We start from the raw sequence: 24,408 nt of genomic DNA, 5'->3' as shown, positions 1-24,408 counted from the left end.
AAAAACTTCTTGACAGAATAAACTGATTTTCCTGTAAAGAATATTGCGCCAAGAGTAATAACACAATTTACGATAGTGACTTTTAAAGATGTGCATTTCTTTTAATTCCCTTTTCTATTTGACTGTGTTAAATCTGTTTATTTTCCCCCAAATCTTAGCTTTAGCCATCTAATTTTAAAAGCCCAAAACTGAAGACACTTTAATACAACTCCTAACCCCTGGTCTGAATATTTCTATTTCTTGTGTATGAATCCACTGAGAATCATTTCTGATGTCTTGACTTTTTTCTATGTTTTTATTTATTTGCTGCCTAGTGTGAAGCTCTTCATGAAGATGATACTGTCATTTCTTTATCAATGCTGCATGAAAAGTTATTATTATTAAGTCATCACTACGAAATCACAAATCTCATTCTCCCATTCCGAGGCCAAGCCGTGATGTTAATCAGGCACTGAATGTTATTCTTATTTTAAAGTGGTATATATTTATTGTTTACCCACATGTTCTGAGTGAAAAACTCTCTCTTCTAGAAAACAGCACAATAATGACAGGGTTGATAATTATATGGGAGTTCAATCCCAACCAAAGATGAATTCAATGAGACCCAAATGGAAAGATAACTAACTTGCTATGGAATTATAACTGGTTGGTATTCTGCAGTCTTGTTGAAAACCAAACAAAATACTGAAATAAATGAGTCTTTAATTCATTGATGTTTGAACTCAGGAGACATTTAGACTCAAACAAGTCTTCACATTTAAAATTTGTTTGATTCTACTCAAATCAAATACGAATGTCTTGGGCCACAATTGACTTTTAGAATAATCTAATGGGATCAGTTGTGCCAGCTCACGCTCAGAATGGTCTACAAAGAAACTTCATGAACTGAATAAAACATAAAGAAGAATAATACCCATCCATCCATTAGCTATAGCAGGGTCCAGGATGGGTGACAGGGTACACCCACCCTGGATGGGTCACCAGTCTGTCACAGGGCCAGAGACAAAAAAAACATTCACACCAACATTCAGCTGCATGTCTCTGGACGTTGGGATGAAGCCGAGAAAACTCACACAGACACAAGAAGAACTTGCACATTTTTCAGAAAGACCCTGAAACTTCTTGCTGCCAACCACCTAATAGGCCTATAAATATTGTTATCACCATAGCAGCTATGAAATTCTGTCCTGAATCAAACTAAACCTTCACCAAACAAGCAACATGTTATGGAATGACACATTTGTAGAACAGTAAAATTTATAAAAAGAGCAGGTTAATCAATGATACAACTTTTGGGAATTAAAAAAAGGTTAGACACAACTAGAGAAAGACAACATCACTTATAGAAAGATTAGGGTGATTTCATTTCTTTGAATTTACCAGGTTTGTCATAAAACATGTTATAGTCACTTCAAGAAAAAACGCTTGAGTCTTGGATGGAGTGACCTCAGTGAATTCTGAGAGGAGCCTTGCAATTAGTTTCAAAATATAAATTTTTTTTAAATCCTTGAAAATTCCTTGGCAATAGAAAAACTAACCACCGGTGGTTTCAACTTACCTCTTTGTGGTGTACCAGTTTCATTTTGGCATAGCGGTGACAGCAGCAGAGTTTGCTGTACTTTTACTTCTTTGTACTGTTCTTATGCACAGCTGAGGCCATAGGTTGCAACTGTTACTTTGTTAAAGAGGGTTCAAAGCTCATTTGTCTGCTAACCAGTCTCTGATTTACAGTTTATTACTTACAGATAACATGAAAAACATGTATGACCAACTGAATTCAATTTACCCACATAACGTGCTACTTTCCCCTACAGTGTTGACAATGATAGTAGGCCTATTGAATTTTATCAAGAGTCAATATAAAAATGTTAAGTATTATGTATATTTACAGTGTTTGTAAGGCACACTGTATAGGTTATAAATGAATACTCTAAATCTGATTTATTTTCTTGAATCATTTAAGTATTTATTATAATTACATTTTTAAGATATTTCAATGAACTAATATCAGATTCTCTCTAGGCTAATAAGATGTTGAATGGGAGACAGGTAGGCCTACAGTTTCATCTTCTTCAGCGTCTGAATTTGTCAGTGATTATTTAACTGCAGTTATCGTGTCTTTATTGTTTTACTGTGATGTTGTTATTACTCCTGCCAAGGAGGTAATATATTTTCATTGCTGTTTGTCAGTCTGTCAGTCGGATTACTTGAAAGTAAAGCAGGGCATGACCCAAGGAAGAAACTGTTACACTTTGGAGGGGATCCCGAATCATTTATCTCATTTTTTAACATGGTATATATATATCATATAAGATATTAAACTGCAGGTCACTGGGAGAGCCACGATTCATAAAATGTCAAGTTTGACTTCCTCCAATAGAAGAAAATGCTGAGTGCACCCAGAACAAGCATGATGTGGTTGCATAAAGAGAAGGGCTTCCCTCGTTTTTCAAAACCTCCCCTTCCTAATTCCCCCTCACGCAATTTGTTAAATTTCCCTTGTAAGGCAAAACTTACTTTCAGTCTATTTTCTGGCTTGTTTGTGGTTTCAGGCATCCCTTTTAGTTTTGTTGAGCATTTCCTTCCAATTTTGACACTTGGAACAGCATCTATTGCTGTAATGAGAAAAACCAGTTCTCAAATTCCACTTATTGTAAATGAACAATCATGTGAGTCATGCACACACACACACACACACACACACACACACACACACACACACACACACACACACACACACACAGAGTATACTGTAGATATAACATATACATGGATAGATAGATAGATAGATGATAGATAGATAGATAGATAGATAGATAGATAGATAGATAGATAGATAGATAGACAGATAGATAGATAGACAGATAGATAGATAGATGGATAGATAGATAGATAGACAGATAGATAGATGGATGTTTGCTGGAAAACACTGATGCAAGAGGGACATCTTGATGAGCAGAAGAACAAAAAGGCAGCTGCTCAGTGTCATTGTGACAACAATACATTTCTGACCTGGCTCATGCAGTTGACCTGATACAAACAACCCAGGTTTTCTGTTTAGTTTGGATCACTTTCTTAAAAGACAGGGTAAGAGAGTTCAAAGGAACCAAGACTGATCATGAGTGGAGTAGTTAAAGGACCAGTGTGTAAGATTTAGGTGAAAGGGAACTATTGGCAGGTATTTAATGGAGAATAATCCTCATGATGTTTTCACTAGTTCATTCATCTAAATTGTATGAATTGTAGTTTTCTTTACCCCAGAAAAGGCCCTTTATATTTAATTACTTTATATTTACATTGAGGGGGTCCTCTCTACGAAGGCCACCATGTTTTTTTTACATTAGTCCAGACTGGACAAACTAAACACTGTTTGAGTTTTTATGACAACTGAAGCTACCACAGGTTCTTTTTCACTTTTGGAAGGAGAGGGTGAGGTGAGGGGTGTTCAGCTGCAACATGGAATTTCAACACTAGATATCAAATAATTCTACGCACTGTACCTTTAAAGCTTTCTTTCTTTCTTTCCACATATTAATTTACTTATGCGCCTTAATGGTCTATGGCAGGGGTCACCAACACGGTGCCCGTGTGCACTAGGTAGCCCCCATGGACCACATGAGTAGCCCGCAGGCCTGTTCTAAAAATAACACAACTCACCAGTGAGCTGCGTCTAAAATTTGATATGCGTTTCTAATTAAATTTAATAATTTATTTTTTTTACTGTCAAATTTGTATTCTCATATTGAAGTTGACTATTGACTATGATTTGTTAAAAGGGTTTACCAATGGCTACTGAAAAGGGAACATTTTTCTTATGAAATGTTGTGATCATCTGAAAATTTAAACGTTTGCTGAGATTAATAGAAATAAAGTGTTGAATATTGATATTATCTGTTTCCCACCTCGTTAAGTCATTGTTGATAATTATTGTGAGAAATCACTAACGTGATCAGTGTCTTCACATAGATGAGTATCATTTATCATTAATAATAATATATAAGTAAAGGCAAACTGAGCAAATTTGTTATTTCAGAAGAGTATATCAAACTGGTAGCCCTTCGTATAGCTCTCAGTTTCAAAAAGGTTGGTGATCCCTGGTCTATGGTAAGTTCTTTATGTGCCAAATAAAAGTGCTTAATGGAGCCAGATGACAGATGGTAAAAGTTTGTTATTCACCCAGGATGATCAAATGACTCAAAAAGAAACTGCATACAAAGTTCAGGGAAATGACCAGAAGTTGTGCATAAGCAAGTAGCTCCCCTCCCTAAAGCTTGTGGCTGCTTTTAATGGAAAACCCTATTAAGCAAGACCAATGGGTTTTGAAGAAAGACAAAAAACATTCCTGTGAACCCATATGAAAATTTTATGGGTTCTTCAATGACACGTCCATCAAGTTTCATGGCATACAAACCTTGGTGCCAGGGCCAGGGGGCTCTGGCCCCAGCTGAAATCTGATTGTCCTGAGTCAGCGTTCAAAGCGCCTGGTCTACTTTGCCTGTGTAAAAACGTGTGCAAACTTGATTTCACCCACAAGAAAACATGCAAGCTGATCTACTAACAGTGCGCACTGATGATTGAGTGCCGAACACTCGCTGTCCATATACGTTTGCCTTGATGCGCAAAATATTGGAAGGAGTAGATGCAAATACTTTAAGTTAGCACACGCATTGTGATTTACAAAGCCTAAAATAATACTTGTGGTACGTTTGAAAGGTAGGTGCTAATCGGCACAGTGTTACACACAGATGGCTTCAGTTATTGTGGTGAGGAGGAGACGGCGTGGAAAAGACGGAAAGAACGGGTTTTTTCTGCTCGTGTGGGCATGTTTGGATTGACAGACGCAAAAATAATCCAGACCTTCTTCTTCTGTCCTGCCATCTTCCTTTTAATTTCATCGGTTGTTATTTTAGTTTTACCCACATCATTTACTTTCTCGCAGATACTCTCCCATATCGTCTTTCTTTAGTAATATTTCTTGGTTGTCGCTCAACGTTTGCCTCTTCCACTAACACCTCCAATTCCATGACATTACATTTCGATTTGCGCTTGAGTTCACTCTGCTCTCCGTAATGCTCCATGGCAGAAACCACACATTTAAATACTACTGCCTCTACCATGTCTGCCTGTTATCATTTACCCGACAGAGGAATGAATTGTCATATAGACGTAAACATATCGAGACATACTTCCATCACATGAACTTTGATCATCCTCCATGATTGTTCCTACTTGACCTCCTCTTTACTGTGAAAGGGGCTTTTTTAGACAGTGTCGGGCAGCCGCAGCCAAACATAGCACAAAAACATCTGAGGACAGCTGCACAATCACAAAAGCCATGATAGCACAAGAGAAACCATTTTTCTGTGTCACCTCCAGCTGGGGCATGGTGTAATATATTTGGACAGCTTGATGTTTGAAGTCCAAGGGTCAGTCACCACTGCAGCATCCTGCAGTCCTATAAAAGCAGCGATAGATTCAACTGGAAGCCAGATGCACTTACGGTTGTTTTTTGACATCTCAGATATTGTTTTGTGACTCCCTCTGGACCAGGAAAATGTATGCAGCTGTCACGCTGGTCATCCTCGTGTGCTTGACTGCCACCACACATGCAGATCACCATCAGCCTTGTCGTAAGAATTTGTGGTTCTGTCAATTTGATTCCTGTATTGTTAATTCATTTTGAGTTTAAAGTAGCTTTGTAGATCACAGATTTCCTTTTTGAGTCATTAGAAACCAGTCATTTTTTTTCAGCTTAAGAATGTGTCAAAGGAGTACAGAATGTTGCTTGGATGTTGCTTTGCAACTGACACTGCCTGTGGCTCCATGCGGAGGAGCTCTGCATGTCTGCTTGGGTCCCCTGCCCCAGAATGAAATGCAGATGTGTGCATCTGTAGAGCTTCATGCAACTACTGCCTGTTCAGTACTGCAATATAAACTGTCTTCTGCAGAGTTTTAACTTTTCCTCTGTTTTGTGTGACCAATTGTGTAGTCCTGTTTTATATTTATCTAATTTGATCAAGAGTATAACAGTGATATTAAAATGTTATTCTTTGGTTTATTTTATTGAAGAAGGTTGTTATTTCAAATACTTATTTAAATACTAATAGAACATTTCTGTTTTTCTTACAAATACTTATGCAAATACATTTTTATACAAATATTTGTTGTTTTATTTTATTTGAAAAAATGTTGAGGGGGGGCGCAAAGCAATTATGCCTAGAGCACCCAAATGACTAGCAGCAGCCCTGCCTTTAACCAACTGTTGTCTTTTCAGATTCACCTAACATGACAGGATTCATGTCTGCGGTGAGTTTTGTCTTGTTCATTTTGTGAAAACTTTTTATAGCACCAGGACAAGAACTGGAAATATAGAATCAAACCATCTCTCTTTTCTCTCTGAATGAACTGTTTGTTGTTGAATGACTCCAGGTGAAAATAAAGGGTGAAATGAGAGCATTTGGTGCATTCACTTATGACTCGATGGGCAAGAAACTACGGTTCAGATCAAACGAGAGCAACTTCGTAAACGCCTCACTAAGTTTGGATCTGCTGATGTTTTTTGAAGAGGTAAAGAAAGTTTTTTTCATTTGAATAAATGTCACAACTCACCTGGTTTTGCACCCTGATCTTTGAATCTGTGTCTACGTCTGGCAGGGAGTATTCTATGAGATTGACAGCAAAAACCAGACCTGTGAGAAAAAGGCTTTGCAATGCACCATCCATCCTTTACAAATTCCTGATGACGCCAGGTTTCTGGCTACGGTAAACAGCGGGAATCCATCCATTGAAGGGGAGGGATTAAAGATCAACGCGTGGGTAGGATCAATGCCATTCACGAAAGGTCGGGCAGGTGCTGTAAAATAATGTGACTTTTTTGTGACTCTTTGTGTGTGTCTTTCCTGACTTTGTTGTTTCTATCTTTCTCTTTTTCAGGCTTCTACTCCATGTCTGTAACCATGGGATGTTTGCCTGTGTTCACAATGTACTTGGACGAAACAACAGTCATGTTCAGGTTGGCGTCTTCTTTTTTTTTTAAATTGGTAATCAACATTCCAAGGATGTGTATGCAATTGTATTATATCCACTGGCTGCAGAGGTTATAATGCTTGTCCTTGAAAGATCTCCATGTAATGTTTATATCATTTTCTCGCAGCCTTTTGGACGTTGAAAACGAGATCAAGGATCCTGATCTCCTCGTGGTGCCTTCCTTTTGCCAGGGACTGCCTGTGGAGGAGACGCCTGAAGGGACAGTGAACAGCTTCCTCAATGAGTTCATGTAGATGAGGTGTCACCAGCAGAATTACATTTTGATGTAATGAGGGGGACACAAGATATAACATGCATTATAGATGTAGTCATAATCACTAACAGTTGGTGACTTGTCAAGTTGGTCCTCCTTACAAAACCTGTCAGATATGATTAATGGAACAATAAAATGTCAAAGCTGTCAAATGTGTAAAGAGCAAGTTCTTTCCCCCAAGATTATGTCATTGTAGAGTTTCATTTTGGCCTCCCTTTGAACGAAGACATTTTGCAGCAAGAAGTAAATGAAAGGTTCTAGGGGCAAAACCTTTTACAGCTTGTGCATTGTGACCCATCACCTGAAAAGAATAATTACGATCTCATCAAGTAAAGCTATTGAAATCAAAATGTTTGGATCAGTCTTGGTGTGAATATTGCCCATAATAATATTAGTATTGGTGTTATGGTATTAATAGTATTATTGGTAGTATTAATACAGAGTTTAAATAATCAATGGAGTTTTCAGGTCTATGGAGGTCTGTCTATCTTTGTAAGAATGACATAACTCTGACACTTCCAAAAAAGAGAACTATGCAAAATGAATAAATTAAAAAATAACAAACTGTAACAACTGACCGCAGAGACATTGAAATTTATAATTTCTTACTTTTAATAATTGTCTCTGAAAGCTATATAATGCTAATATTATTATTAAAACTATTTCTATATATTAGTGATTATGACCTACTGTAAACTCCTGCACCATATAACTTTTACAACATCTTATCTTATCTTTTACAACTGCCCAACAATAAATATTATCTACACATGCAAATATTTTATGGATCCTTTTTACATATATGGAGGAAATAATATTGATCTATTCTAACTAATGCATACGCATTACGCTTTGTCCAATCAGAAGTAGTTGCTGGGTAAAAGTTGAATAAATATGAGGTAAACATTTCATCTTTCAAAAAGACAAACATGTTCTATTTTTTGCATTTTTGTTATGAATTTGTCTGAATCAATCGGGCTGAATGGGGACACCATGTATTTGGGATAAAGACCTTTAGGCTCTGATCAAAACAAAAATTTAAATTCACTATATAGCTAGAAAAAAAACTGCTTTTATTACCTTTGGAATATAAACATTTGTGGGGCTAGAAATGTTCCTGCAACACATTACTACATTTGGGACTCATCTAAAGTTCAGACATGGATGTTTTTATTTTGACGAGAATAATCCAAAACAGTGAGCGTGTAGTAAGAGCGTATATAGTGTGTGTGTATATTGAGCGTGTGTATAGTGAGAGAATGTATAGTAAGAGAGTATATAGTGAGTGTGTGTAGATTTAGAATGTGTATGGTAAGAGTGTATATAGTGAGTGTGTGTACAGTGTGTGTAGTGTGTGTACAGTGTGTGTGTACAGTGTGTGTGTAAAGTGTGTGTGTAGTGTGTGTGTACAGTTCGTGTGTACAGTGTGGTGTGTGTCCTGCAGGGATCAGCACTGACGGACAGGATGTGATATGACCAGCAGTTCCCGGTGCCGCCGACAGGTGGTGTGTGTGCTGCATTCATAACAACGCAAATACAAAGTGTACCTTGCTATGTTAGCCACCAAGGAGCCTCCTTACGCTAGCTAGCACATTAAACCACAGTTTCTGAGGTTTGGGAAATGACAGTTTGTGCAGGACACTGACGAGAGCATCTTTGCAAAGTCCGCAACGTTTGGAATATTTGCTTTTAGTCCGTCTTTGATTTAAAACAAGGTAAGTTGTAAAATGGCGGATAGCGAATGTTAACATCCAGGGAGTTTGTCACTGATGCTGCTGTGCTAGCCGCTCGGCTACACAGCTCTGTCAACTGGAGTCCTTCACACAGAAATGCCACTTTCTACCCCCGAGTAAATTAAAATCGACTTCATTGATCAGGGAGAGCAAAGCTTCCAGTTTGTGAGAAGCAGGGGTGTCGTTAGCCGACCACAGCTAATAGCAATGCTAGTCATGCTAACGACGAAACCGAAGCTGTGATTGAGTCGAAATCTCAACGTGGATCTAAATCTAAACGTTAGCGGCTCGCTACGAATTAAGAAGCTAACGACGGCGTGTACCGGCGGCTACATAATATATCGGCTAACGTCACATCACAGCAAGATTAGCTTTAGGCTGGGAGCTGCTCGACCGTCGTAGCAGAGACGACGACACGTCAGGAAGCGACGAGCGGACAGGAGGCTGCAGCAGCCTCACAAACATCTGTGGTGCTGGTCGGAGTTCGGAAGTCTACAACTGCGCGTGCCACAATCGACTAGGGTGTACTTATTTCACATCAGAGGTTTCCAATCACATCGGGCAGTTATACATACTTGTGAGGACACTGTGTAACTTGTACATATCTGGTTGCATTGACGGAGTACGCATTAGCATTTATGGTCACAGGACTGTGAAGAACAACAGCGTCACATTTACAGTCCAGGTTTAAATGTTGTGTCAGTCAGCAAGAAATGATTGTAGATTTAGTGTCGGTGCTTCAGTGCGTCTGTCACATAACCGCGTGGTAGAGTTCAAACCACCTGTCTGTCTTCTTCTGTACAGTTTGTCTCCAGCTCTGGGTCAAGAGGTCAGTTCAGATCTAACAGTGGGACAGGATCAACACACACCACCTGCCTGCCTGCGTGTGTGTCCGTGTCCACCACGTGTAACACTACACAATATCCCCATTCTGTATGTGGCAATTCCTCTTTATATACAGTCTATGAGCAATTCACCTCTCAAAAAAAAAAAGGGGGGGGGGGATTTTTTTTTTTTAAGTAGTCATGAAATCAATTTCCATTGCCCAACTGCAAAAACTCCCTTAATGGCCTTATATGAAAATCAGCTTGATTAAACAATTGTTGTGTAGCCATACAGAATCTGTACTAGGGCCAGGCAATTAAACAATATTATTATTATGATAACATTATTATTATAATTGTGATGAATTGCAGTCGAACAAAGGTTAAATATATATCATTATCATGCAATGTGCAAATACAGTGAGGAAGTATAATATTGAATTACTTTACAATCTACCTCATGTCACAGAGTGCTAATGTTCATTAATAGCAATACAACAAAAGTCCAATATATATCAATATAATGCTTTGTGTGAGTTTGGTGAGGAGGTATAACGCATACTTGATCTACCTCAGTTTTATTGCATACAAGCATTACCTACTGGTTCTTATTTGTATTGAAATGTGTTATCTTTAATCTGAGATGTGGAGTGTGGGAGCCATAAATAACACAAGCTCTGAATTGTCTGCACAGTTCGAGGTAGAAGCAGCACCTCTGAGTTCTCTGTAAAATAATTGAGTGGAAGTGAATGAGTGATCCGTCTCCATTAAGCCTGTATGTAAATGTTGGTTGTTGAGAGGAGCTCTGAACATGCTGTAAGAATAAAGCAGGGCTCCATCTAATTATCATTTACTTCTGCAGTTATTCACTTGAGATTAATCAAGTAATTGTTTTCTGTAAAGAATGTTAAAGCATCACATCTGCACATTAGGCTGAAAACATCATTTTATTAATGGCCCTTTTCACATTGGACATTTTGACATCGCTGGGAAAACAGTTTTACCAATAACATAAACAATGGCTCCGCTCTGTTCAAGTATCCAAGTCATCAGCGACAGTATGACAGAGAGCCAACATGCACAATACCAGAACTGGAATTCAGCCCGCATTTATTTGTATTATTTACAACTGTGCTATGTTAGGGGTTTGCAAATGTTTTATGAGCAATGAAACTGTTAGTTCTTCCATAAGAATAAACGAAAATAGTTACAATGAAGGGATAATATCGAAAAGCGTTGAGCTTGTGAGCAAAACTTAACAACTGCCACACTGAGAGAAATCTGTCACCTGCACAGACATTGTTTTCTCTGTAGTTTCCATGCATCGCCTGAAAGCCACCACCTCACTGTTAAAAAGAGCATTCAGGGATGTCTTATGTGTTTCACAGGCACGTGACTCTTACAAGCTGTCGTACTTTACTGTCAGTGTAGTTATTGCTGAGCTGACCTTCGATGAGCCACAGTAATTAATAATATCTCTGCATTGTCGACAGGCTTCATATCACTGAGGAGTTTAAAGCAAGCTGGTGCATCTTATGTCCTGACGTCTGCTATAGGAAATAAAACATATTGTCTTTCACCCTTTCTGGGGATTACATGGGTTCTTGAAACTGAACCTACTTTGATTTGGTGTTGTGTCAGTGTAGTCTTTAATGAACGCACTCTTCTCATTTGTCTTATTTTCCAGGTGCAGTTGAAGAGATACCATCTTGTTTGGAGTCCAGAGCAGTAGAGGCATCTCCTCCACCAGCAGAGCCAGAAAATGTTAAAGAAATGATAGCAGCGCAGGATTTGCACACAGAGTTTCAGTTTCCTCAGTAAGTAGTAAATCACAGACATTTATCATGAAATGAAACTCATCGATAAGTTTATTCGAATTCTTTTGGGTTTGTTTCCTATCCTCTGAAAGTTAACTTATCTTTCAAGTGTATTTGACTTTGTGTTCACAGAGAGGCAGAATCTCAGTTGTCTTCAGATACTGACTTTGAGGATCCTGATGGCAAACATACAAAGGCAGGAAAGGTCACGGTATGAATATTCAAACCGTCTGTCTTCATTTATTCCTCTTCAATAACAGTCCATGTGTAAATGAAGATAATATGGTCGTCTTTAATATGATCTTCTCAACAGGCACCTAAGAAAGGCAGGAAGGCGCTGGGAGACAAGGCCAAAGGTGGGGGAGCCGGGAGGGTCCCTGGTCTTGGCCGGGTAAATGGCCATCATCAGGAGAATGGAATGGAGAGTATGACCCTGTTCGAGGTGGTTAAAGCGGGGAAGAGTGCCACACAGGTGGGTGCTCCCTTGTAGTATAGTGAATTTCTTTCAAGTCACCTCATCTTTTTCCATTGTTTTGTACCTCAGAAAATATTTGGTGTTAGCTGTGTGTTATGTTACTGGGATATTGATTCGCTCTTTGCAGTCTAACATCATCATCATCTCTAAGATGATTTTTATCCAACGTGTCATCTTGGCCATGTTTTCTTTTCTAGTCCGTTGTTGATGACTGGATCGAGGCATACAAACATGACAGGGACGTTGCTCTCTTGGACTTAATCAACTTCTTCATTCAGTGCTCTGGCTGTAAAGGTAAGTGTCTGACTAGTGTCAGGTGTCTGAAAGTAGTTAAATATGCTGGATTTTACTGACATCGTGTGATTCTTCCTGTAGGTGCTGTGAGTGGAGAGATGTTCAGACATATGCAGAACTCAGAGATCATTCGAAAAATGACAGAGGAGTTTGATGAGGTGATGTAGGCTGCTTCTATTATTTTAATTAAGAACTTTGAACAGGTATTTTCCCTTGCGTTCCCTTGCTTTCGGTTCACGCTACCCCAGTTTGATACAATATCTCTGGTCAGATGACAACACAAAAATGCTCAAACAAGCAGGGGGTGATAAAGTCTACATCAACGATCCTTTAAATACCAGAGAAGAACACTGTGTCCAAGTTATATTGGGTGAAGCAGATGTCTGTGAATTCCAGTAGTGTGGTGCAGTTATGCCAGATTTAGCTGCGAACTGGTAAATAGACCTAGCAGTGCTAACCAAATGCAGAGAAACAAAGCTTAGATTATTTAACTTTTTTTGTTTAAATTTGACAGGTGTAAATGGGAAGTGCATAGAGTAAAACAAATGTAACACTTGCAAACTGAATCTGACCGTCTCTCTGCTCTCATCAAACAGGACAGTGGTGACTATCCATTAACTTCGTCGGGGCCACAATGGAAGAAGTTCAGGATAAGTTTCTGTGATTTCATCGCAGTTCTGGTGCGTCAGTGTCAGTACAGCATCATCTATGATGAGTATATGATGGACACAGTCATCTCGCTGCTCACTGGCCTGTCTGACTCACAAGTTCGGGCCTTCAGACATACAAGCACACTCGCAGGTCAGTTTTTAACGTGCACTTTGATGTTCTGCATGTTTATGCTGTTATTGTCAGGAAGCTGTTGTTCCTTCAGGAGTGTATCTGAATTTTTGTCATCTTTTGCCAGCCATGAAGTTGATGACAGCCTTGGTGAACGTTGCTCTGAACCTGAGCATCAACATGGACAACACACAGAGACAGTATGAGGCGGAGAGGAACAAAGTCATCGCAAAACGGGCCAATGATAGGCTGGAGCTCCTGTTACAGAAGCGTAAAGAGGTGAGAAGAGAGAATAAATTGCAACACTTGCAACCACTCTTTGGCTCCAAATACTTGTTCTTGGTAAAATGTTTTAACTTGCACCAATGCAGATCGGTCTTTATTTGTGTCACTTGGTGCAAATGTGTTGTTATTTGTGCCTTTTAATTGACTTTGTATGTAATAACACTGCATGAAATCACTTTGCTTTGCATTTGGTCTGAAAGCATTAGGTATGATTGAAATTCTCAAGTTGTCCAGACTTGAAGTCATGTAAAAATAGTTTATTATCTATGAAAAACATTTGACCTGAAATCATAACATCTTAATTTGACTTAATTTACAGTTTAAACACAACAGTCAAGATGGATTCAGTCCAGTAGTTGTTAAGACAGTTATTTTACTCCGACTGCTGCCTTAAGATTTTTATGCAGGTTTCCATTCAATGTCATTCTCCTGTACATTGTGAGTGTGACATGATTTAACTGTAATAGCTCCATGACTGTCTCATCCTCTTGACTGGCTCCTGTAGAAGTAGTATCTAGGAAATTAATTAGGCTTTTAAGGTGAAATTATATAAATCAATTTGGTACTTTAAGGTATTTTCAGGGATTTACAGCTTGAGGAGGGAGCACTGGTTCAGGGTCTGACCAACACGTTGGTTCAAATTGATTGAAAATACAATAAATAAAGACGTCCCTAAAATGACTTATCCATCTGTAAAACCTCCCTAACAAGTGATTGTGTTTGGAGATTGAAGATTGCAGATTTTTGGGGGAATTTCATTTTTGAGATATTGATGCAAATAATTAAAAAAACATTCCCATTGTTTCTTTATTTCAGCTTCAAGAAAATCAAGATGACATTGAAAACATGATGAATGCAATTTTCAAAGGAGTGTTTGTTCACAGATATCGGTAAGTGGATTCTTGGTATTATTGAGCATAAATACATTCTGATGACTATGAGATCTCACTGTTGCCCTCAACAACACAGGCAATGTACAATGTTCATTTTCAGCTGTTTGGCGCCCTCTAGTGGGAATTCAATGTCAACAGAACTATAAGTGCACATACATCTTTTAGTTGGAATTTTTGAAATGTAAAACTTCCAAACTGTTCTGTTTACATGCTGCAACATTATACACCTAATGACTAAATTCTCATCCGTTTTCCAGTGATGCTATAGCTGAAATTCGAGCTATTTGTATTGAGGAGATTGGAGTGTGGATGAAGCTGTACAGTGACGCCTTCCTCAACGATAGTTACCTGAAGTATGTTGGCTGGACAATGCATGACAAGGTGAGCTAACACAGAGCACCTGGGTTGTTTATAAAAATGAATTCAATCGAACAGAATTCTTTGTTTTGGAGTCTCAGGGGTAAACAGTGTTGCAGCCAAATCCAATACAAATCCAACAAATATTATCATATTTTGTCTATTTGGTTGCATATAGACAAATTGCAAATTGCACTGTAATACCTGTAACTATTATCTGTGTTTCTGATGTGATGACAGCAAGGTGAGGTGCGACTGAAGTGCCTGACCGCCCTGCAAGGCCTCTTCTACAACCGAGAGCTCGGTGTTCGACTGGAGCTCTTCACAAGTCGCTTCAAGGTGAGCCAGCAACTGCATTGCTTCAGTACTTCAGTGCTTCTCATACATTATTATAAAGTAGAAGATTTACAGGCTTTTCATTTGTTTATTCTTTGCAAGAAGATACATAAAGAATAACGTCCTAATTTGAACTTTATTATACCCATCCATGATATGAATGAGACATGATCCCACTGTCATTCTCAGGACCGCATTGTGTCTATGACTCTGGATAAGGAATATGATGTCGCAGTGCAAGCCATTAAACTTCTGACACTTGTCTTACAGTGAGTAACCTCCCCTCCTCTTGAATGGAAACATTCTGCATTGAATCTAATATATTTTGAAACAAATTAAAGACAATACCTGTGTCCATTATTGCTCATAGGTGTCAGTGTTTTTGTTTAATGCTGACATTGAATCTGAAATTGGAAGAATCCTAAGAGCTTCTGTGAAAACATTTGAACCAGATAATTTCACATTTACCTTAAAGGCTAAATGCTTTTCAGTTTCATTCATTACACTCGCCTTAATCACTAAGAAAGTGCTCGTCTCAACTAACAGGAGTAGTGATGAGGTTCTGACAGCAGAGGACTGTGAGAGTGTCTATCACCTGGTTTACTCAGCACATCGACCCATCGCTGTTTCAGCAGGAGAATTTCTCTTTAAGAAGTAAGTGTTATATTTAAAAACTATTGATGACAGTGAATTTGACTTTCCAACGTAACATGATTTAAGTGACAAGGAACATTATTATTATTAAAAGGACTGCAAGCATTTATTCCACCTTCCTTCACCGGACATTTTTAACAGTCTTTTGCATTGTGCTGGTTGAAGGCTTTTCAGTCATCGTGGTCCAGAGGAGGAGGGATTACCAAGGAGGGGCAGGCAGAGCCTCAATGGCAGCCTCATCAAAACTACTGTCTTCTTCTTCTTGGAGAGCGAGGTAACCAGACGTCAGAGTGTCACTTCTGGGTATTAACCATGTGATCATGGGGACAGGATTTGATCATGGCTAATTATGTTCCATTTTTAAAATCAAATGTTATCTCTGCACTAGGAATTAACAAGGATCCAGTTTTAATTTGACTCAATTATATTTAACTATTTGATGTTTCGCAGCTCCATGAACATGGGGCCTACTTGGTGGATAGCTTATGGGATTGTGGATCAGAGCTGCTGAAGGACTGGGAGACTATGATTAGCCTGTTGTTGGATGAGCCCATGTCAGGAGAGGAGGGTAAGAGACAACCCTTGCTGATTCCAATTTTCAGCTCCATAATGAGAAAAAAAGGAAATACAGTCACACACACACACACATACACACATACACACATACACACATACACATAAAATTGTCAGTAACTGAACCTGTCTATGATTTTTAGCCCTGACTGATCGCCAGGAGACAGCTCTGGTTGAGATCATGCTCTGTGCCATTCGGCAGGCTTGTGAATGTCACCCTCCAGTTGGCAGAGGCACGGGGAAGAGGGTGAGCGCCTGTTTGTCATGCTTGACACAGAGAAGATCAAATTTGTTTCTTGAACGATTTTGTGATGGTAACATGGTTGTATTTTTGTGCATGACAAAGGTCCTGACTGCAAAGGAGAAGAAAACACAGCTAGATGATCGGACACGGATCACTGAGATGTTTGCGGTTGCATTGCCTCTGTTACTGGCAAAGGTGAACACTTGCATTGCAGCCAAGGAGCTGACGCAGTTAACTTGTATATTTACTTGACAATGTGTTTGATTCCTGACCATTGATCCTTGCTGCTATCTCTGTTCTTGTCATAGTACTGTGTCGATATTGACAAGGTGACCAATTTGCTACAAATACCAAAGTATTTTGATCTTGACATCTACACAACTGGCCGGTTAGAGAAGGTTTGTCAATTTTTGCATTTCACTAAATCATGCAACTTAAAATTTGATACAGCGTCACTGAAACAATGGTATGTTCCCATCAAGCATTTGGATGCCTTGTTGAGGCAAATCTGGGAGGTGTTGGATAAGCACACAGAGACGGAGGTTCTGGAGGCCTGCTCCACCACCTACCATTATCTCTGCAATGACGAGTTCACCATCTTTAACCGTGTGGACATCACCCGCTCCCAGCTTCTTGATGAGCTTGTAGACAAGTTCAGTAGACTCCTGGAGGACTTCCTGCAAGAGGTGGGTGCTGTAAGACATTGCTTTGCTATCGCTTGTGTGAAAGGTGGTTCGCAGAAGCGAGGGTGAATGTCCAGGATTTCACAGGCTGGATCTCTTTATTTGTCAGGGGGAAGAACTAGATGATGATGACGCCTACCAAGTTTTATCTACACTCAAGAAGATCAGCGCTTTCCACAAGTAAAGGAACTGGTGGAATTGTGCTTATGTCTTTTGTTGTCATCTGTTTTGGTTGATTTCTTTTTAAACGTGAGATGTTGTGAATTATAACATGATATGTTCTATTTTGATTTCCATTTTTCTCTCTCTGTAGTGCCCATGACCTCTCCAAGTGGGATCTCTTCACCAGCAACTACAGACTACTCAACGCAGGTCTGCAGAATGGGGATATGCCTGAACAGGTATCAAAGTCTTAACAGTAGATATCGTCAGTAGCTACAACAAATTAAATCTGACTAAATGAACATCTCATCTGATCTGCTTGACTTTCGCCCCTGCAGATTGTGATTCATGCAATGCAGTGCACACATTACATCATCCTGTGGCATCTAGCAAAGGTTTCAGATGGCAGTTCATTGAAGGTATTTGTATATTATTGTTCCTGGATGTCTTACAGATATGTTTCTTTGTCATTAAATTGGTCCAGGAAAGTTATTATTTTTCTCATTAAGTCCTTCTGTTCTTCATCAGTCATATGGATCTATCGATACTGGGACAATCCTAACTGTTAACTAGTTAATTTAAAAAACGTTATTCACTTACAAGACTGTCAAACTGAACATTTGCTCCTTTTAGGGAGAAATGGTGACCTTGAGAAAGCAGATGAGAGCATTCTCCTTGATGTGTCAGCGCTACCTAAACAGCATCAACACAACGGTTAAGGAGCAGGTGGGATAATGCCGACTGAGCTGTTCTTTTATGTTTGTTCTTCTTCAATTCCTGACTCCAGCTGAAAGTGTGGTTGGTCATAAACGCTGTGGTGTTGTGTTTATTCCAGGCCTTCACCATACTGTGTGATCTGCTATTGATCTTCAGTCATCAAATGATGTCGTCAGGCCGGGAACAACTTGAGCCTCTGGTCTATATCCCAGACTCTACTTTACAGGCAGAGCTGCTCAACTTCATCCTGGATCATGTTTTCATTGATCAGGATGATGACAACAACAGCACAGGTCAGAGTCAAGCACCGTTTTTTTAACCAACCACAGGGAGGCCCGGAATGCTACTTACATATTTTTTTTTACATCTTTCAGACGGACATCAAGATGATGAAGCCAGTAAAATCGAGGCTCTGCACAAACGAAGAAACCTTCTAGCTGCCTATTGCAAATTAATCATTTACAACGTTGTGGAAATGAACACTGGAGCAGATATATTTAAACAGTACATGAGGGTAGGTTTTTAATCCTTTTTGGAAATTATGAAGATTCCTCCAGTCCTGCACTTCTTCTTAATAAGATTTCATCCCTCTCTCATTAGTATTACAATGACTATGGAGATATCATCAAAGAAACGATGAGTAAAACAAGACAAATCGACAAAGTACAATGTGCGAAGACACTCAACCTGAGCCTTCAAAGGGTAAGATTTTTGTCCCAGGTAGAAAATTAAATATTTATTTATTGTTATATAATTTTTGGGATGATGCAGATTAGTAAACCTTTAGTTATACCAAATTTAATAGTTTATCTAAAATTGAACCAACTAAATTAACAGATTTTAGTGTTAATCTACACATCTTCACTGTTAGTGTGCCCTCATGATAAATAAAACATAAAGACTTATTCAGACTTAAGTATAATAAAAAATAAATTGGCTACTACTTCAGATCACAAATGCATCGAGTCTCAGATTTAAACCTAATAGGTTTGAAAACACGGGTGAAGAAATCGAATATTTTCTTTTCCTTTTGTAGTTATTCAATGAGATGTTGTCAGAACTTGGCTTCAATATCGACCGCTCGTCATCAGCCTTCTGTGGCATTAAAGAGCTGGCCCGACGCTTCTCATTAACTTTTGGCTTGGATCAATTGAAGACCAGGGAGGCTATTGCCATGTTACATAAGTAAGTAACCGTTCTTATGCAAGACCTTGTGGTTTTATAGCTTTGTATACAACTCAGCCCTTAAAATGACATGTGTGTTTTTACCAAGGAAAGCTGTTCATTAATTTTTTCCCTGTTGTTTGTTCTAGGGATGGGATTGAGTTTGCTTTTAAAGAACCTAGTCCCCAAGGAGAAGGGAGCCCACCGCTCAATCTAGCATTTCTGGACATTCTGAGCGAGTTCTCAAGCAAACTCATACGACAGGACAAGAGAACAGTGTAAGTCTGAGGCACAAGATACATGCAGCGGTTTATGTCTGTGGTGAGCTTGGAGCTGAAGAGGGATTCTTAAAGTGATAGTTCACCGAAAAAAGAGGAAGTTCCCTCATTATCTACTCACCATTATGTCGATGGAGGGGTGAGTGAAGTGTAAACAGTTCTGCAGCTAAAGTGTCCTCTTCTTCAGATGTAATAAAACAACAGAAAAAATCAATTTTATTGGATTTGGCTGCAACACTTTGTACCCCTGAGACTCCAGAACACTTCACCCACCCCTCCATCAGCATATCAGTGAGTGGATAATGAGTGAATTTGAATTTTCGGTGAGCTATCCCTTAAAATGCTAAATCTGTTTTCAATTTGACTTCTGCAGTCACGTGTACCTGGAGCGGTTCATGACCTTTCAGATGGCTCTGCAGAGAGAGGACTGCTGGCTGCCCCTCATCTCCTACAGGAACTCCCTGCAGGCTGGAGGTGACGATGACACCATGTCTGTCATCAGTGGGATCAGCAGTCGGGGGTCCACCATCAGGAGTAAGAAGTCTAAACCAGCCACGACTAGCAAAAGGAAACTGCCTGAAGGTGAGCAATTCAGCAATGTGTCTCAGTCAGTGGAATGTTTATTCTCCTTGGAAGTTTGTCTGCAAACTCTCCCATTAATAATACTCTACCTTGCCAGTGGCAAGTGCACTCATTATTATAGCCACTGCATGCATTCAGTAAATTACAGGAAGTGATAAGTTCTTTTCTCCAGCAGAAGAGAACAGCTGCAGCAGCAGTGATGCAGTCTGGGTGAACCGTGAGCAAAACGTGCAGACGCCAGTGATGATGCATTCACCTCACCTCACCTCTACTGTACTGAGGGATCCAAAGAAGATGAGGCCAGAGGACAGCTACACGGCCGCATACACCATGCCAGCAGAGCAGCTCCCCCATCAGCATGTGCCTACCCAGCAGCAGCCGCACCATCACCACCAGGCTGCCATTGACTACAAGTAAGAAAAACTCTATCTACAGTGTCTTTAGAAACTATCCACACTTTGTACAACCTGTTCTGTGTTGTAGATTGAATTTAAAATGGATAAATAACAATGTTTGCCCATCAGAATGACAAGAGGAAAACATATTTTTAGTCATTTTTACCAAATTAAAAAAATGTCTAATACATTAAGCGACTGTACTTTACATTTTCCTTTACCTTACCTTGAAATAGATATTTGCAAATGTTAATGCTATCTTATAATATATATATATGTATATATATATATATATATATATATATATATACATACAAATATATAATATCTTGTGTTATTTTTTATGTTGCCCACTGTCCCACAGTACCCAGGTTACTTGGATGTTGACACAGAGGCAACAAGCTGAGGCGCGTCAGCAGCAAGAGCGGGTTAACATGCACTATACCAAGATGAGGAACCACATGCAGCAAGCAATGTAAGGTGGCACTTGTTTTTCAAGTACAATTTCGACTCAAGTTCACATTTTGAAATAAGAAATTGATATAACAAAGCACTGTCGCTTAACGTGTATCTAATGTATGTGCACTCCTCAGTCGTCGAGGTTCCGGACTCATGGAGGATGACGAGGAGCCAATAGTAGAGGATGTGATGATGTCGTCTGAGGACCGCTTGGAGGACATCAATGAGGGCATGGATTTTGACACAATGGATATCGATTTGGTAATTTAAAAACATGTTAACCGTAGCTGTGTGTTTTTGTTAAATAAATGCAGTGTCTTCTATTTATATAAATCTTACAAACGCTGCAAACACATTTTAACTCAGCAAAAACTAAATGTCTGTTTATGGTGGAGTCATGCATTACTGGCTGAGCAAGTTTCCAAAGAAAAAAACAGAACCAACTAACCAACTAACTGATTTGATGATGTGCATGTAGTGTATATGAATGTGTGTAATCACTGCATACAAAGAAACTCAAGTGTATTTTTACATCCCGAAAGTGTCATATATCAAATCTGCACATCAGTAAACGTGATTGAGGAAAATTGAGGAACATTTTTCTTTAAAACTATTAATTCCAAATGCTTTTGTTTTACCTCTTATTTCCATCATATTTTGTGATGCATTGTTCTGACTGAGCTCTTGTTTTTCAGCCGGCATCAAAGAATCGCAGAGAAAGAACTGAACTGAAGCCAGATTACTTTGATCCATCTTCCATTATGGATGATTCGGTAAGGATTTTCTACCTCTCATAATATCGGCCCGTTACTTCTCATGATAGTCACTGATTAATAAAGGACAGTTATGAACACTACAGTTGGATTTCTGTGTGAAGATTCTCCTTCATTCAGATCACAGTTATCAAAAAAGTGTCTGGAAAAGGGCAACTAGACTTGGTTGTAGATGTTTCGCCTTCACACCACAGGACGTATCTACAAGTATCTACAACCAAGTCCAGTTGCCCTTGATTCAACCTTTTTTGGATCACATTTGGATATCACAAGTTAAATGAATACTCTGCCAAAAATCTATTTTGTCACCGTAATAACAAGAAAACATGAACATTTCTGTAAAATCACTGTTGGCCTAAATACTTTTAATATACTTTAAAAAGGGAGATCTTAGATTTCTCAATCGTGTAATGAACTTGTGTGGCTGTTTTTTTAACAAATTCAGAAGTTACAAACGCTGCTTTTCTATTTGTTTATTGACTAAATGAAAACTGCTATTGATATTGAATAGCCCCCATCCAAGTGCCACGATATTGTTTTTTATGATTTATTATGGATTTGTAATATCATATTTTCTAAAATTCTTTGTTTGTTGTTAGGTTCTCAATGTCTCCATGTACTAAAAAAAAGGATGGACAGTGAGTCATCAAAATCCTCAGAAGATGCGTGAAAATCAGGATGGAGCCAAATGGACTTTTCTAAATGGTTTGCGAGACACCAATGTTTGCCTCAACAACACTTTGTTAAAACTCTGAGGGAGAGCTTGAATTTGAATTTTATTCTGATATTTTCACACACCATACTTCTGTCACGCTGCAGGAGGAGTGTTTGTGTTTTTGATGTTAGCTTTAACTAAGGTGACGCTATTTGGGTTGATAAAAGTGCCAGTACAGACATATTGCAGGTGAATGGTGAGGGGACGATAAACAGACTGAAATTCAAATTAATAATATGTACCTTTAATCTTTTTAATTGAGTAGACAAAAATTGTCTGATGTAAATACATAGTGGCCAATATACAGGTGAGGTGAACACAATTTCATGGACACCTGTAGATAAAACTAAAATATCCCTGCAAAATTAAACTACCTTAATGATGTTTGTAGCGCTCATTTGTTGTTGCACACTATAACGACACTGAACTTTGTCACGGGGGTGTTAATTCAGTTCTTTGGTGATTTTATAGCCATATTTTTAAAGATAATCATGGGCTTCAATCAACGCCTCTCTGAACAGAAATTGAACATAAGCTTCAATAAAAATCAGCATTAATTTCAGGGCTATTGAATTGGACTGCATTACATTGTGAAGCTGTTTATGATATTGTGTTCATCCAGTGTATTTTTAAACTGTATATTTTCGCATGGCATGTAGCCATATATTGAAACATGTACACAGTAAAGTATAATGTGAACTGGCGTCTCATACTGTTCAAAGGCCTTGCCACAAATGATATATGGCATTCTCAGATTTCTTTGTGATGGTATTTTTTAGAAATGTATGTGTTCTGCTTTTTTACCTTGTAGATGACTTTGATTTATAGATATTTTGTAATGACAATCAAATGTAAATTAATGGTTTCTAATCATGTTATTTCACATAGATGCTGAAATAATCCTTTTTATGGAAATGATTAGGTTACTTTAGATATGGCCTGCTGTTTGTATTTTATTTTCATCTCTCTTTAACGAATGGGTGACAGAGTAACTGCAGTTGCTCAAATGTAGTAATTTGACAACTGATGGCTGCATCTAAAATAATTTTTTAATATTGGGAGTATTCACAGTGTCATACATAAAAGTTTGACCGTAAACATATAATCTCTTGTATATCTTGAATATGTTTCTCCACTGTATATTATCTAAGATCTAATAACACAGACATGCCATAATTGGGATCTTTAAAAGAAAGGGTTTGAAAATGGTTGAGGGTGTGAATTGATTTTTTCCTGTTTTATTTTTATTTTCCAGTTTGCAAGTGTGCAGAGGATTCTATCAAAAAGCCAATTTATTGGTGTACCACTGTTGCGTGTGTAAGAGTTATAGGATTATTATAAATTTATAGTTCTTTAGTAAAATATTATAGTATCAGAATTGTTTATTATACAATTACAAATGTGTAATATATTGTGAATCGGTGCTCATTTTATAATTGCAGTTTCTGCTTGCTTGGAATTTTAGGGAAAGCATAAAGAGATAGAATGTAACTATTCAGAGTTAACCTACTAATTTGCAATTATGCATACAGTGCGTTGGTTTGTTTGTCTTTAAGTGGATTGTTGTGATATTTCTTTCCCTCTGTGTGTTGGCCTGGTTGGCAGATTGATATTTTATGGAAAGAAGAGTGTATCCATGTTGTAGTTACAAAGAAATCTCTATCATTTCCTCACGATCTCACTATAACCTAGAGAAACCCATCACATGGTCTTAAACATTACCATATATTCATGTTAGGCAGATGAGAAATACATCTTAGAATTGCCTGTAAATGAACATCAATCGTTTTGTTTTTCTGTTTTGCATTGAACTGCTGAAAATGTGCATACATCTGTATGTTTACACATATTTAAATATTTGTCTATATTAAATTTGTGTTTTTATTCTATTGACAAAGTGCCCATTGCATCCTTT

General features: G+C 38.5%; 2 protein-coding genes across 8 annotated transcripts; both read left to right on the top strand.

Annotated features, from left to right (window-relative positions):
• The first annotated feature begins 5,471 nt into the window (after positions 1-5,471).
• On the top strand, positions 5,472-7,452 carry epd (ependymin). Of its 2 annotated transcripts, none has more exons than XM_020085569.2 (6): positions 5,472-5,630; positions 6,275-6,306; positions 6,430-6,567; positions 6,655-6,841; positions 6,934-7,012; positions 7,154-7,452. In XM_020085569.2, exons 1-6 carry the CDS (start codon positions 5,555-5,557, stop codon positions 7,278-7,280), a joined length of 639 nt encoding a protein of 212 aa, XP_019941128.1. In that variant the 5' UTR covers positions 5,472-5,554; the 3' UTR covers positions 7,281-7,452. The 2 variants fall into 2 exon arrangements, with proteins under 2 accessions (XP_019941128.1, XP_019941127.1); XM_020085568.2 differs by having other exon boundaries at positions 6,655-6,850.
• A 1,346-nt stretch (positions 7,453-8,798) lies between these two features.
• LOC109628708 (cohesin subunit SA-2-like) lies at positions 8,799-24,390 on the top strand. Of its 6 annotated transcripts, none has more exons than XM_069510375.1 (35): positions 8,801-9,015; positions 9,838-9,966; positions 11,545-11,674; positions 11,807-11,885; positions 11,988-12,146; positions 12,347-12,443; positions 12,525-12,601; positions 13,040-13,244; positions 13,351-13,502; positions 14,325-14,398; positions 14,659-14,782; positions 14,999-15,097; positions 15,284-15,363; positions 15,641-15,748; positions 15,914-16,022; positions 16,199-16,316; positions 16,465-16,568; positions 16,668-16,760; positions 16,874-16,963; positions 17,048-17,251; positions 17,358-17,428; positions 17,562-17,649; positions 17,749-17,829; positions 18,044-18,136; positions 18,246-18,420; positions 18,502-18,641; positions 18,728-18,829; positions 19,164-19,312; positions 19,441-19,569; positions 19,943-20,151; positions 20,327-20,564; positions 20,911-21,021; positions 21,140-21,266; positions 21,701-21,778; positions 22,378-24,390. In XM_069510375.1, exons 3-35 carry the CDS (start codon positions 11,631-11,633, stop codon positions 22,399-22,401), a joined length of 3,831 nt encoding a protein of 1,276 aa, XP_069366476.1. In that variant the 5' UTR covers positions 8,801-9,015; positions 9,838-9,966; positions 11,545-11,630; the 3' UTR covers positions 22,402-24,390. The 6 variants fall into 6 exon arrangements, with proteins under 6 accessions (XP_019941568.1, XP_019941567.1, XP_019941566.1 ...); XM_069510374.1 differs by having other exon boundaries at positions 20,324-20,564; XM_020086009.2 differs by lacking the exon at positions 9,838-9,966 and having other exon boundaries at positions 8,799-9,015; positions 11,807-11,879.
• Positions 24,391-24,408: the final 18 nt, after the last annotated feature.

The sequence above is a fragment of the Paralichthys olivaceus genome, chromosome 15 (genome assembly GCF_024713975.1).
Source record: "Paralichthys olivaceus isolate ysfri-2021 chromosome 15, ASM2471397v2, whole genome shotgun sequence".
NCBI lineage: Eukaryota > Metazoa > Chordata > Actinopteri > Pleuronectiformes > Paralichthyidae > Paralichthys > Paralichthys olivaceus.
This window is presented reverse-complemented; position numbering and strand designations above follow the sequence as displayed.